Source organism: Cherax quadricarinatus, chromosome 75 (genome assembly GCF_038502225.1).
Source record: "Cherax quadricarinatus isolate ZL_2023a chromosome 75, ASM3850222v1, whole genome shotgun sequence".
Classification (NCBI taxonomy): Eukaryota; Metazoa; Arthropoda; class Malacostraca; order Decapoda; family Parastacidae; genus Cherax; species Cherax quadricarinatus.
The window spans coordinates 3,824,670-3,837,605 of NC_091366.1; the positions used below are offsets into that span (position 1 = coordinate 3,824,670).

Sequence of the window (12,936 nt, forward strand, 5' to 3'; positions counted from 1 at the left end):
AGATTACCTGAGGGAGAATCTGTCCATGTCTCCTGCAGGTAGGAACTGTGGCGCCCTGTTGATCTGCTGCGCCTTCGTCAGGGTTGCTATCACCAATATTACTAATACTCCCACTTCCATCCTGTAAACACACACACACAGTCAAAATTGATTAATATATGTTGTAGTAATGATGGCAGAACTACTGACACCAGTGCAACTAATGTGACATTTTATTGTGGCACGTTTCGCTCTCCAGGAGCTGTGTCAAGCCTAACATACTGGCTTGACAAAAGCTCCTGGAGAGAGAAACGTTGCCACTACAAAATGTCGCATTAGTTCGCCTCCCAGATGGTGGAAAATTTACGGACAGGTCGCTTTACATACTCCCCCCATCCCTGTATACCATTTTCATCTTCACTCATCTACTTCCCCTGTTCAGCTAGCTGTAAATAGGTACATGGGTGCTACTAGGTTGTTGTGGTTGGCATTCTGGACGGCAAACCTTAGGGTTGGACTTCAAAAATCACTTGAGGAAGGATAATAGCTCTTAGCCTATAAACTGAGTCTAGCATAAAAATGGAATTAAAATCTGGACAATGTTTCGGTCCGTCCTGGCCCACTGCTGCGAGATAAAAGTCTAGGGTGGACTGAAAAGTCTCAGTTTTCATCTTAAAATTGTTGGTTTATAGTTACTCGGCAGTGTATCTCTTGCGAACAGGAAACGGAGGATCGATCCCGTTGATAGTTCTGAGAATCAGAGCCTCCACGGTTTGATCCCATACCCGTCCTTGCCATGAATAATTCAAGCATAAACTAAATAAGATCCTCAGTAATGAAGGACTTGTGAAAGCAATCCTATCAAAACCTCTGTCTTCTGTGGTGCAATTGCAGAGGTCAAAGTTGAGGGATGAGACACGGAGGTCACGAGGTCATGGAGCCTTAATAACCCCACCAGAGACGTCAGATGGTTCAGTGATGATTATAACGAGTAGTTACTTACATAGCATCCGCTAGCGGGAGTGTAACATAGCAGGCATATGCTGTACATAATTAGTGGAATGATTATACAATTTTGAGAAGAGTGAAGTTGTTTCCGGAGGTGGAGAAAGTAAGATTTTGTTTATTGTTGTTGTTTATCATATTAAAAAACAAGCTCTAAACCAGTATGGGTCACACAAGAAGTAGAAGGCAATGGCGGGCGAGGCGTAGTTAAGCACCCGTGACCCAGCTGAAGGGAACTCGACCCAGTAGACTTTAATCAAGACTTTAATCAAGCTTTATTTCTATAAAGTGGAGTACAGTATATTATAAAATTAGGGTGACTGACATATATTACTATTTTATAGAAAGCCCCTTGATATGCAAAGTATTTTTCCAGTCTAGTCTTGTACCACAATTCATACTCGTTCAGATTTGAACGTCTCCTAATCACCCTCAACCACCCCATTCATACTTTGTATTTACAGCACGGTACTGTCTATTGTACTCGACTAGAGATGAAGAATGTTAAGTTAGTTTAATTTAGTTTATTATGCACCCCATACCCATCCTGTGGGTGGTAGTCAAAAGATTACAGAGGTACATAATGGGTCCAGGGACTGGACTCCAAAGTTTTGATAGCTGAGCAAGTTACAGAGGTAATGAACTCACAATTGCAAAGGTAATTAATCATGTAACTAACGTTAAGCAGCGAACAAAAACGTGACTAAATGATGACGCTATTTGCGCATTCCATCATAAAGGTATGAAATCAATAATGGGTCATGAATCACGACTTTCCAGCACCTCCGCCATGACAAATTCAATTCAATTTTTATTTCTCTGTAAAGATTACAATTGATATGTTTGATGAACTGACAAAAGCGATGTAATTTCGAAGCAGTATATAGAATTTGTTTGTCAATTAACATCAGTTACACTGAAATATAAAGCTGTCATTTACCCAACACTTAAATACCTCCAACAGGACTGGAGTTTCTAACACATTCGTTGAACATTTATTCCCCTGAATATAAGAACACGAGGTCATAAGAGTGAAGGAACACTACAATAGGCCTACTGGCCTATGCTAAGCTCGTCCAACTCACACCCACTCATATACCAGTCCAACCTATATGTTAGGTAAATCTGACATTATATTGTGGCAACGTTTCGCTCTCCAGGAGCTTTGTCAAGCCGTAACAAACAATACATGTCGCATTAGTTGCACTTAGTGTCCTTTAACATATTGTCGGTAATTCTACCAATATTAATACAGTCCAACATGTTTAAAGCTACCCAAAGTTCTCGCCTCAGTGACGCTACATATGAGTTCCTCTCAGCAGCAATTATATTGCCAAACTAACACATAACAATCTGTTAGGACCCCAATGGTTAGTACCCAAATGGTTAGGACCCCAATGGTTAGTACCCAATGGTTAGGACCCCAATGGTTAGTACCCAGATGGTTAGGACCCCAATGGTTAGTACCCAATGGTTAGGACCCCAATGGTTAGTACCCAAGGGTTAGGACCCCAATGGTTAGTACCCAGATGGTTAGGACCCCAATGGTTAGTACCCAAATGGTTAGGACCCCAATGGTTAGTACCCAAATGGTTAAGACCCCAATGGTTAGTACCCAATGGTTAGGACCCCAATGGTTAGTACCCAAATGGTTAGGACCCCAATGGTTAGTACCCAATGGTTAGGACCCCAATGGTTAGTACCCAGATGGTTAGGACCCCAATGGTTAGTACCCAATGGTTAGGACCCCAATGGTTAGTACCCAGATGGTTAGGACCCCAATGGTTAGTACCCAAATGGTTAGGACCCCAATGGTTAGTACCCAAATGGTTAGGACCCCAATGGATATAAGTCACTCTGACTTTTTTGGGTTATCCTGGGTTCTCTACACATATGCTGCTATGTATGATAACCTATGTAAATTGTATTTGTGTATACCTGAATAAACTTAGTATAACACAGGTACCTAATTTCACTGATAGATGGGCAAGTGGAAACTGGGACATAAGGAAACCCACTCCGACTCATGCGTTTCTCTGGCCCTGAGTTCCAACCCAAGATTACTAAGTTTATTTAGGTCCAGGTATACATAAGTACAATTATTATACCTAGTAAAGTGTAAATAGCTAATTATTATAATTATTATAATAAAAAAGAAGCGCTAAACCACAAGGGCTATACAGCATAAATAGCTAATGATAACCCAAAGAAAAAGCCTAAGTGACTTATTTCCATTGGGGGTCCTTGTAATATCTTATTACTTCAAGACTAGCTGTAAGATACAGTAGAAATCATTGTTATAATCTTAAAAATTAACAATGTGAATAGCTGTAAGATACAGTAGAAATCATTGTTATAATCTTAAAAATTAACACTGTGAAAATCACTTACGTTGTGATCCAAAAGGTCTCGCCACTGAGATACTTGGCATCTCGTATTTAAATAAGATATAGGTTATTTCCTCTTCTCCCCCCCCCCCGCTAGTGCCTTTAAGAAGGCACTGGACAGGCACCTAAAGTCAGTACCTGACCAACCAGGCTGTGGTTCATATGTCAGCTTGTGTGCGGCCAGCAGTAACAGCCTGGTTGATCAGACCATGCTCCATGAGACCTGGTCTTAGACCAAGCCGTGGGGGCATTGACCCCCGAAACCCTCTCCAGGTAATGACATGACACCTCTGGTTCCCGTGTTGCCTCTCTTGACTCAGGCATGAAGGTAATTATACTTAATTGTGTATTCTAGCAATCAAGCAGATAATTTGCCTATGTTATTATGGTCATTAGACTGTAGCATAGTCTGCCGGTGTTACCAGATAAATCTTACGTTTATACCATGAAAATTTAATTATGTACCCCATACCCATCCTGTGGTTCGTATGTCAGCTTGCATGCGGCCAGCAGTAATAACCAGGTTGACCAGACCCTGATCCACCATGAGGCCTGGTCACAGACCGAGCCGCGAAACCCTCTCCAGGTAAACTCCAGGTATATAATGGGTCCAGGGACTGGACAGCAAAGTTTTGACAGCTGAACAAGTTACAATGGTAAGGAACTATTTACATATTTATAAATTTGTGTGCTGGTAAAGGATACTCTCTTCTGTTATATAATGTTGAGAAAGGTGTGGAATGCGAGTTTTAGTAGTAACAGTATATTAACAAATAACTTACATCAGTTATTATTATTATTATAATCATGGTGGAAGCGCTAAACCCGGAGGATTATACAGCGCCTGGGGGGGGAGATGTGGAAGGCATTCAGGCTTAATTCGGGGAACTGGAGCACAGATCCAATTCCCTAAATCAAGAGCCCCTCACCAACAAGTTGTATCAGTGCAAGTGATAGTTATAGGTGGTCTTTGTAATGAACCTGCCCCGCATGGGCCAGTAGGTCTGCTGCAGTGTTCTTTCTTATGTTCTTAAGTGCTTAGTGGAAGTCAGGATACAGATGGTGATCCTGCTATTATTAACACCTGCCACCAGGGCGTCTCCTCCATTTTTTCTCCACCTTCACATTTCCCGTTTAAGACATGTTGGTTCCCCAGTAATTCCTGTATTAATTGGGTTTATCAGTGTGTAAGTAAATTAATTCTTTCCTCAAACTTGAAGACTCAGATGAATCACAGGGATGTTAGGAAGTATTTCTTCAGTCACAGAGTTGTCAGGAAGTGGAATAGTTTGGGAAGCGATGTAGTGGAAGCAGGAACCATACACAGCTTTAAGAAGAGGTATGATAAAGCTCATGGAGCGAATGTTTGGAATGCTTATAATTAATGATAGGGTGACAATATCTATACAAGTCATTATGGAGCCAGATATTAAATAGACGTGGGTTGGGGGATTTAAGAAGGAACGAGGTGAAAAATATATGCATATTTATGACAGAACTGCCCATATTTAACAATATTTTACTACATGTAAATTATACATTTATATTATGCAAGGAAATACATTTTTGGATTGAATTTGGAGATTAAAATAAAACATCACATTGGCGGCCATCTTGGATGGAAGTGGTTAACCTCGAGAATCTTGTTTTTCCCTCTGACCCAGTTTACTCACAAGCACCTTGAAGGAGAGCTACCCCCTCATCTTCCTTGGATCAAAACTGATTGCTTCCCCATCTCTAGGTGTTGCTTGTCCATCTCTTGGCATGGAAATAAGTCGCTGACTTTTTTGGGCGGTTATTCTAGATAATTTACATGTTACTATGTATAATAATTATAATCACCTAAATTTGCATAACTGTACTCAGGTGTATCTGTACCTTAATAAACTTATACCCAGTACACATAACCCGCTGGAAGGGTCGTAGTTACGGTGGTCGCTGACCATAACCTGCTGGAAGGGTCGTAGTTACGGTGGTCGCTGACTGTAACCTGCTGGAAGGGTCGTAGTTACGGTGGTCGCTGACCGTAACCTGCTGGAAGGGTCGTAGTTACGGTGGTCGCTGACTAACCCGCTGGAAGGGTCACAGTTACGGTGGTCGCTGACCGTAACCTGCTGGAAGGGTCGCAGTTACGGTGGTCACTGACCGTAACCTGCTGGAAGGGTCGTAGTTACAATGATCGCTGACCGTAACCTGCTAGAAGGGTCGTAGTTGCGGTAGTCGCTGACCGTAACCCGCTGGAAGGGTCGTAGTTACGGTGGTCGCTGACTGTAACCCGCTGGAAGGGTCGTAGTTACAGTGGTCGCTGACCGTAACCTGCTGGAAGGGTCGCAGTTACGGTGGTCGCTGACCGTAACCCGCTGGAAGGGTCGTAGTTATGGTGGTCGCTGACCGTAACCCGCTGGAAGGGTCGTAGTTATGGTGGTCGCTGACCGTAACCCGCTGGAAGGGTCGTAGTTACGGTGGTCGCTGACCGTAACCCGCTGGAAGGGTCGTAGTTACGGTGGTCGCTGACCGTAACCCGCTGGAAGGGTCGTAGTTACGGTGGTCGCTGACCATAACCCGCTGGAAGGGTCGTAGTTGAAGACAGAGTAAAACAACTGAAGCTAAATCATGTTTATAAAATTGCTCACAAACAGTGTCCAGAATATCTTGCTGTCAATTTTGTCAAGGTTGGGAACCAAAGCAATCATAGTACTAGGGGGAGAGAGCACAACTTTGTAGTACCCACAGTCAGTGGCCAGGCTTCAAACACCTTTTATTGTACAGCAATAAAGGAATGGAACAGACTACCCACAAATGTCAAGGCCAGTCATAGCTTGAACCAGTTGAAGAAGACTGCCAAAAAGTGTCTGATGAATGAAGCAACAGAAAGGGAGGGGAATGATTTTCTATTTTTTAGCTAAAATGCGTGTAAATTTTACCTTATCCCTAGTAATGACCCTCGTATTGTAGATAGTCGTAATGACCCTCGGGTAGTAGATAGTCTTAATGACCCTCGTATTGTAGATAGTCTTAATGACCCTCGTGTAGTAGATAGTCTTTTTAGTATGATAATAAGATGTTATCTTCATTATAGAATAATAAGAAAATATTATAACCTTTATATTATAATAATAAGGTAAAAGGACCCCAATGGAAATAAGTCACTCTGTCTGACTTTTTTGGGTTATCCTAGGTTCTCTACACATATGCTGCTATGTATGATAATTCTATGTAACTGTATTGTGTATACCTGAATAAATTTACTTACTTACTTACTTACTTACTTACTAACCCGCTGGAAGGGTCGTAGTTACGGTGGTCGCTGACCCTAACCCGCTGGAAGGGTCGTAGTTACGGTGGTCGCTGACCGTAACCTGCTGGAAGGGTCGTAGTTACGGTGGTCGCTGACCGTAACCCGCTGGAAGGGTCGTAGTTACTGTGGTCGCTGACCGTAACCCGCTGGAAGGGTCGTAGTTACGGTGGTCGCTGACCGCAACCCGCTGGAAGGGTCGTAGTTACAGTGGTCGCTGACCGTAACCTGCTGGAAGGGTCGCAGTTACGGTGGTCGCTGACCGTAACCCGCTGGAAGGGTCGTAGTTACGGTGGTCGCTGACCGTAACCCGCTGGAAGGGTCGTAGTTACAGTGGTCGCTGACCGTAACCCGCTGGAAGGGTCGTAGTTACGGTGGTCGCTGACCGTAACCCGCTGGAAGGGTCGTAGTTACGGTGGTCGCTGACCGCAACCCACTGGAAGGGTCGTAGCTACAGTGGTCGCTGACCGTAACCCGCTGGAAGGGTCGTAGTTACGGTGGTCGCTGACCGTAACCCGCTGGAAGGGTCGTAGTTACGGTGGTCGCTGACCGTAACCCGCTGGAAGGGTCGTAGTTACGGTGGTCGCTGACCATAACCCGCTGGAAGGGTCGTAGTTACGGTGGTCGCTGACCGTAACCCGCTGGAAGGGTCGTAGTTACGGTGGTCGCTGACCGTAACCCGCTGGAAGGGTCGTAGTTACAGTGGTCGCTGACCGTAACCTGCTGGAAGGGTCGTAGTTACGGTGGTCGCTGACCGTAACCCGCTGGAAGGGTCGTAGTTACGGTGGTCGCTGACCGTAACCCGCTGGACCGGAAGCCAAGACCTAACTAGCGTTATATACACCGTAACCTTCTTCACGAAATTCTAGCGAAGAAAAAGGCGTCTTAATGTGTATCTAAGAAGTTATAACTTTAAAATATAACTTCGGCGTATTTAAAGAGAAATTATTGAACATTAAAATGGTATAAAATACCGACAGGTTGTTAGGCAAGACACATATGCAACAGTTAGGTATCTTTATTATGAAACGTTTCGCCTACACAGTAGGCTTCTTCAGTCAAGTACTTGACTGAAGAAGCCTACTGTGTAGGCGAAACGTTTCATAATAAAGATACCTAACTGTTGCATATGTGTCTTGCCTAACAAGAGAAATTATCATAGATTAACCCAGTAAAAGACAGGCATTATAATCATGGGGGAGCGCTAAACTCGTAGGATTATATAGGAAGTCAGGTATATAGACGACTGGAAGATTACCATATATCAAACTATGCTAAAAAAAATAATATATTCAGAGCTGAATATAAATAAATAATTAAATATATATGCAACAGTCACACATGTCAAATGATATAATTATTTTAATTATGAGATATTTAAGTATCAATAATGAAAGTTTTCTTAAATAATTTAGTGGATTTAGGTTGGAAAAATTTATATTTAGAAAGGTTATAAGGAAATACTGGTTTGGTACTTGTTGTAGAGTCACTGAGGCAAGAACTAGGTACCTTTGAGTAAATGTTGGGTGTGAATTAGACCTGCCTAGCATGGGCCAATAGAAACCATACCACGGGTGGGGTTAGAACCCGTGGTGTGGTTTGTTTACAATCATGTTACTGCGATTTTTGTGCTGTATAGCCCTTGTGGCTTAGCGCTTCTTTTTTATTATAATAATAATATTAATAATTGCGATTTTTGTGAGACATGGGCCAATAGGCCTGCTACCAGTGGGAAAAAAATTACATATAATCAGCACATGTTATGTACACTGAGGTATGTGTGTAACTTAATGTTTTATTATTATTAAAGATTAGCCGGTATTCTCCCGGCCCGGGCCTTTTCCAAGTGATGGCCCGGCCTTGGCTCCCTCTTTAGGGAGTGTCTGAGACCTAAGTCTCCTATGGGAGGAGGTACAAGTACCTCCTAATCTTTGGGACCAAGTGTCCCCAGGCCTAGCCACAAGCTAGGCCTCTCTGGTCTGCCATCCCCGCCCCAAGGGGGCTAATGGGAATGACAGTCTTGTGAGCTAAAGGCTCGGGCTCAGGCACCTACCCTACCCTAGAAGGGCTGGGCATGGTGTCGATGTAACTTAATGTATATACACTGAGCTAAGTTTAATCCCTGTTTTAGGGAAATTAAAGCATTAAGTATATATACAGTAGATAATTTAGCCTTAATGACCTCACATGCAGTCTATAGGCTTTAAACGTAAAGAAGTTACTATAAGATATGCTAATGGAGTCTAACTACCCCTTCAGTGCCTTGTGTGACCAAGCATAACTTATTCTTACATAATTTTGATTTATGCATCAGTTATCTATCCAGAAACACAATGAGTTTGAGGCCTGTTGCCTTTATTAAACAAATTATTCTGGTTAGGTAATCGCTTCTTAGTCCCTGATCAGTCAGACTGTTGGTGAAGCAATAATGTGAAGGACACTTTCTTAAGACAAGGTGGTTTATGCATGCAAAATATTAATATGTATTGTCCTTACTGGTTCAGTTTAGTAAGAGACAGACAGACAGACAGATACAGATAGACAGATATAGGCAGATACAGACAGATAGAGACAGACAGATACACAGACAGATACAGAGACAGATACAGATAGATACAGAGACACAGACAGATACAGATACACAGACAGATACAGACACACAGACAGATACAGAGACACAGACAGATACAGATACACAGACAGATACAGATACACAGACAGATACAGATAGATACAGAGACACAGACAGATACAGATATATATAGAGACACAGACAGATACAGACACATACAGATACAGACAGATACAGATAGATACAGAGACACAGACAGATACAGAGACACAGAGACAGATACAGATACAGACAGATACAGAGACAGATACAGACAGATACAGAGATACAGACAGATACAGAGACAGACAGATACAGAGACACAGATACAGACAGATACAGAGACACAGATACAGACAGATACAGAGACAGAGACACAGACAGATACAGAGACACAGACAAACATCTATCCCGTTAGGCTGAGCTTTGAGGGTCATCCTGATACTGGCCAAGGAAATCTCGACACAAAAAACAATTAACTGTAAATTCACAATCATAATACAAATATAATTATATGGACAAATTATATATAAAGCTATATATTATGTATCATGTCCTTATATTCGGCCCATATGATTTTAAACACGCAAATCCGAACACGAAGTGGGCCAGATCCTTGATGCTTTTGACCATAAAACCACCCATTATGTGCCATACCCCATACCCATAATGGGTATGGGGTGTAAAACATATATAATACCTTTATTTAGTACCAGTACATGTACAAGGTATACAGACCATAGCTGACATCAGTGACATACTACTATATAGAAAGTCACTTGTTATGCTGAGCATTTCCCACAAATTAGGTCAGTTTTGTCCCAGGATGCGACCCACACCAGTCCACTAACACCCAGGATGCGACCCACACCAGTCCACTAACACCCAGGTGCCTATTTTACTGATGGGTGAACATAGACAACCGGTGTAAGGTAACACGTCCAATGCTTCCACCCCCTCGCCGGAAATCGAACCCGAATCCTCACCGTGTGAAGCGAGAGGTTTTACCACCAATTCATCTAGTGAAATCTCTAAGACATATTTCCTCCTAGCAAAAGCCGCATTCAAGAGATTAACTCAAACACAAAATATATAAATAAATAGTGAATGCACCACCCGGTGGCCTGGTGGCTAAAGCTCCCGCTTCACACACGGAGGGCCCGGGTTCGATTCTCGGCGAGTGGAAATATTTCGACACGTTTCCTTACACCTGTTGTCCTGTTCACCTAGTAGCAAATAGGTACCTGGGTGTTAGTCTGGTGTGGGTCGCATCCTGGGGGACAAGATTAAGGACCCCAATGGAAATAAGTTAGACAGTCCTCGATGACGCACTGACTTTCTTGGATTATCCTGGGTGGCTGACCCTCCGGGGTTAAAAATCCGAACGAAATCTTATCATCCTCTAAGACCTATCATTAAAATTCCAGGCAAGAACCTACAGTAATTAAACTTCAGCCTGTAATGAATGACCTATACTTCTCTTCCTCCATAGTCTTCAAGGAAAAAAATACCTCGATGTGCTCTTGATTCATGGTATTGGAGTTACCCCTTCCTTCCCTTTGATCAAATCTGCTTTCCTCTCATTCCGCTAAACCCGTTTACCTGGAGAGGGTTTCGCGGGGTCAACGCCCCCGCGGCTTGGTCTGAGACCAGGCCTCATGGTGGATCAGGGTCTGATCAACCAGTCTGTTACTGCTGGTTGCATGCAAGCTGACATACGAACCACAGTCTGGTTGGTTAGGTACTGACTTAAGTGTCTGTCGTAGGATTATACAGCGCATATGGGGGGGGATGGAAGGTATTTAGGCTTAATTCAGAGTACTGGAGCACAGATCCAGTTCCCTAGATCAAGAGCCCCTGACCAGCGTCAAGGAACCTCCCTTGAGGGGCAAGCAGTATAAGCTGAGCACTTTCTCGTGAATATAATAATTCTCTCCATATTTGTCTTAATGTTAAAACAAATATAATTGAATGACTGGCCAGTGGTTCAGGATAGTCGAGTCCTGTCAACTGGGCTCTTGTTCCATGGATGTGGAGTTACCCTTCCCTTATACCCCTCAAGGAAGGTACCTTGATGCTGGTGAGGGGCTCTTGATCTAGGGAACTGGATCTGTGCTCCAATTCCCTGAATTAACCCTAAGTACCTTCCATTCCCCCCCCACAGGCGCTGTACAATCCTACGGGTTTAGCGCTTCCCCCTTGATTATAATAATAATAATAGTAAATTTTAGTATAATACAAACTTTTTCAAAGTAAAATATACAATGCATCTCATGCTAATGGCTTCCTGTTATGCATAACAATGTTTTATTACAGGAAATTTACAATATCAGTATGGAAAACAAAAAATTTATTTGAGGCACATGCAAGAAACAAAATTCGTAAATTCAATACATCTAGAGATAGTCATCCAGTAGAGCCTGTCAGTAAGGAACTAAAAAGTCTAGGTTAATTATAATCAAGGGGAAGCGCTAAGCCCGTAGGGATTATACAGTGCCTGTGTGTGTGGGGGATGTGGAAGGTATTCAGGATTAATTCAGGGAATTGGAGCACAGATCCAATTCCCTAGATCAAGAGCCCATCACCAGCATCAAGGAACCTTCCTTGAGAGGGTATAAGGGAAGGGTAACTCCACATCCATGGAACAAGAGCCCAGTTGACAGGACTCGACTATCCTGAACCACTGGCCAGTCATTCATCTCTATCACCATACATTCTTCCTGCAATTATTAACACCCAATATATCCTCCCCGTGTCAACAGACAAATACTTTTGGTTCCTTTTTTTTAACATGTCTTAACAATAAGTGGAAATAGAGGTTCGTGATGAATTTAATATATATTGTCCGCCATTCACCTGTTTTTCTTGGTGTCCTATATTTAAAAAATCAGGTTATTAGGTCCTAGGCTATATCTATAAGTAAATCATTGTTTTCTTAGTAAAATTATAATGTTTCAGCTCTATATATGATTATAATATTTCAATAATACCCTCACCAAGTATTAATTTGGATATTTTACCTGTATGAATCAGCTGATGGAGAAAGGTGCAACAGGATACTGCTGGAAACTCCGTGGGCACCACATAATTTAATCACACACACTTATTTGACTTATTTCCGGGCAATTCAGCCATTCTATACACTTATTAATGAAGTATCCACTATATGATCTATCGTTAGGACGTTTTTAAAGCATAATAAAGCAGGTAAATGAGAGAGAAGAGAGGGGATCTCCTCACGGCGTCCCTCTGGGTCCTCCACTGAACACGAGCTCTTAAGACATTACTGTTCCCAGATGCACGAGGATCTTCTCTTCCGCCTTCATAAAACAGCTATTAATTCCATTTTCTTGGTCACAGTGTATTAAAAAAGTTATATCAGTAGTTCGTGAAACAAATAATGATAAATATGGGTGGTTTTCAGGAGGCAGATTTGGAGTTTTTGGGGTGTGTGTTGGATTAAAGGCGACCCACTGGAATTTTCACCCCTCTAGCGGTTTTTCTCCTACCTGCTTTTAGCCCCCCTTACCTCCCCTCCCATTCACCTCCATTCTTTACGCCCATTATCTCCCCCCCCCATCCTCCTTCTTTACCATACTCCCCACCCAACCTCCCGTTATATACTATATTGCTGGGCCGCCTGGCCCTCAATACTTCCC

The 12,936-nt window shown here is 42.7% G+C and overlaps 1 protein-coding gene across 1 annotated transcript in view; it reads right to left on the minus strand.

Moving 5' to 3' along the window:
- Positions 1–12,520, minus strand: part of LOC128691907 (cadherin-87A-like) — a 69,550-nt gene extending 57,030 nt beyond the window's left edge. The window contains exons 1-2 of the mRNA XM_053780882.2: positions 12,298–12,520; positions 8–121 (exon numbers count right to left, since the gene is read on the minus strand). Coding sequence (XP_053636857.1) covers positions 8–120 — 113 coding nt within the window. The 5' untranslated portion in view covers position 121; positions 12,298–12,520. The remainder of the gene's footprint in view (positions 1–7; positions 122–12,297) is intronic.
- Positions 12,521–12,936: the final 416 nt, after the last annotated feature.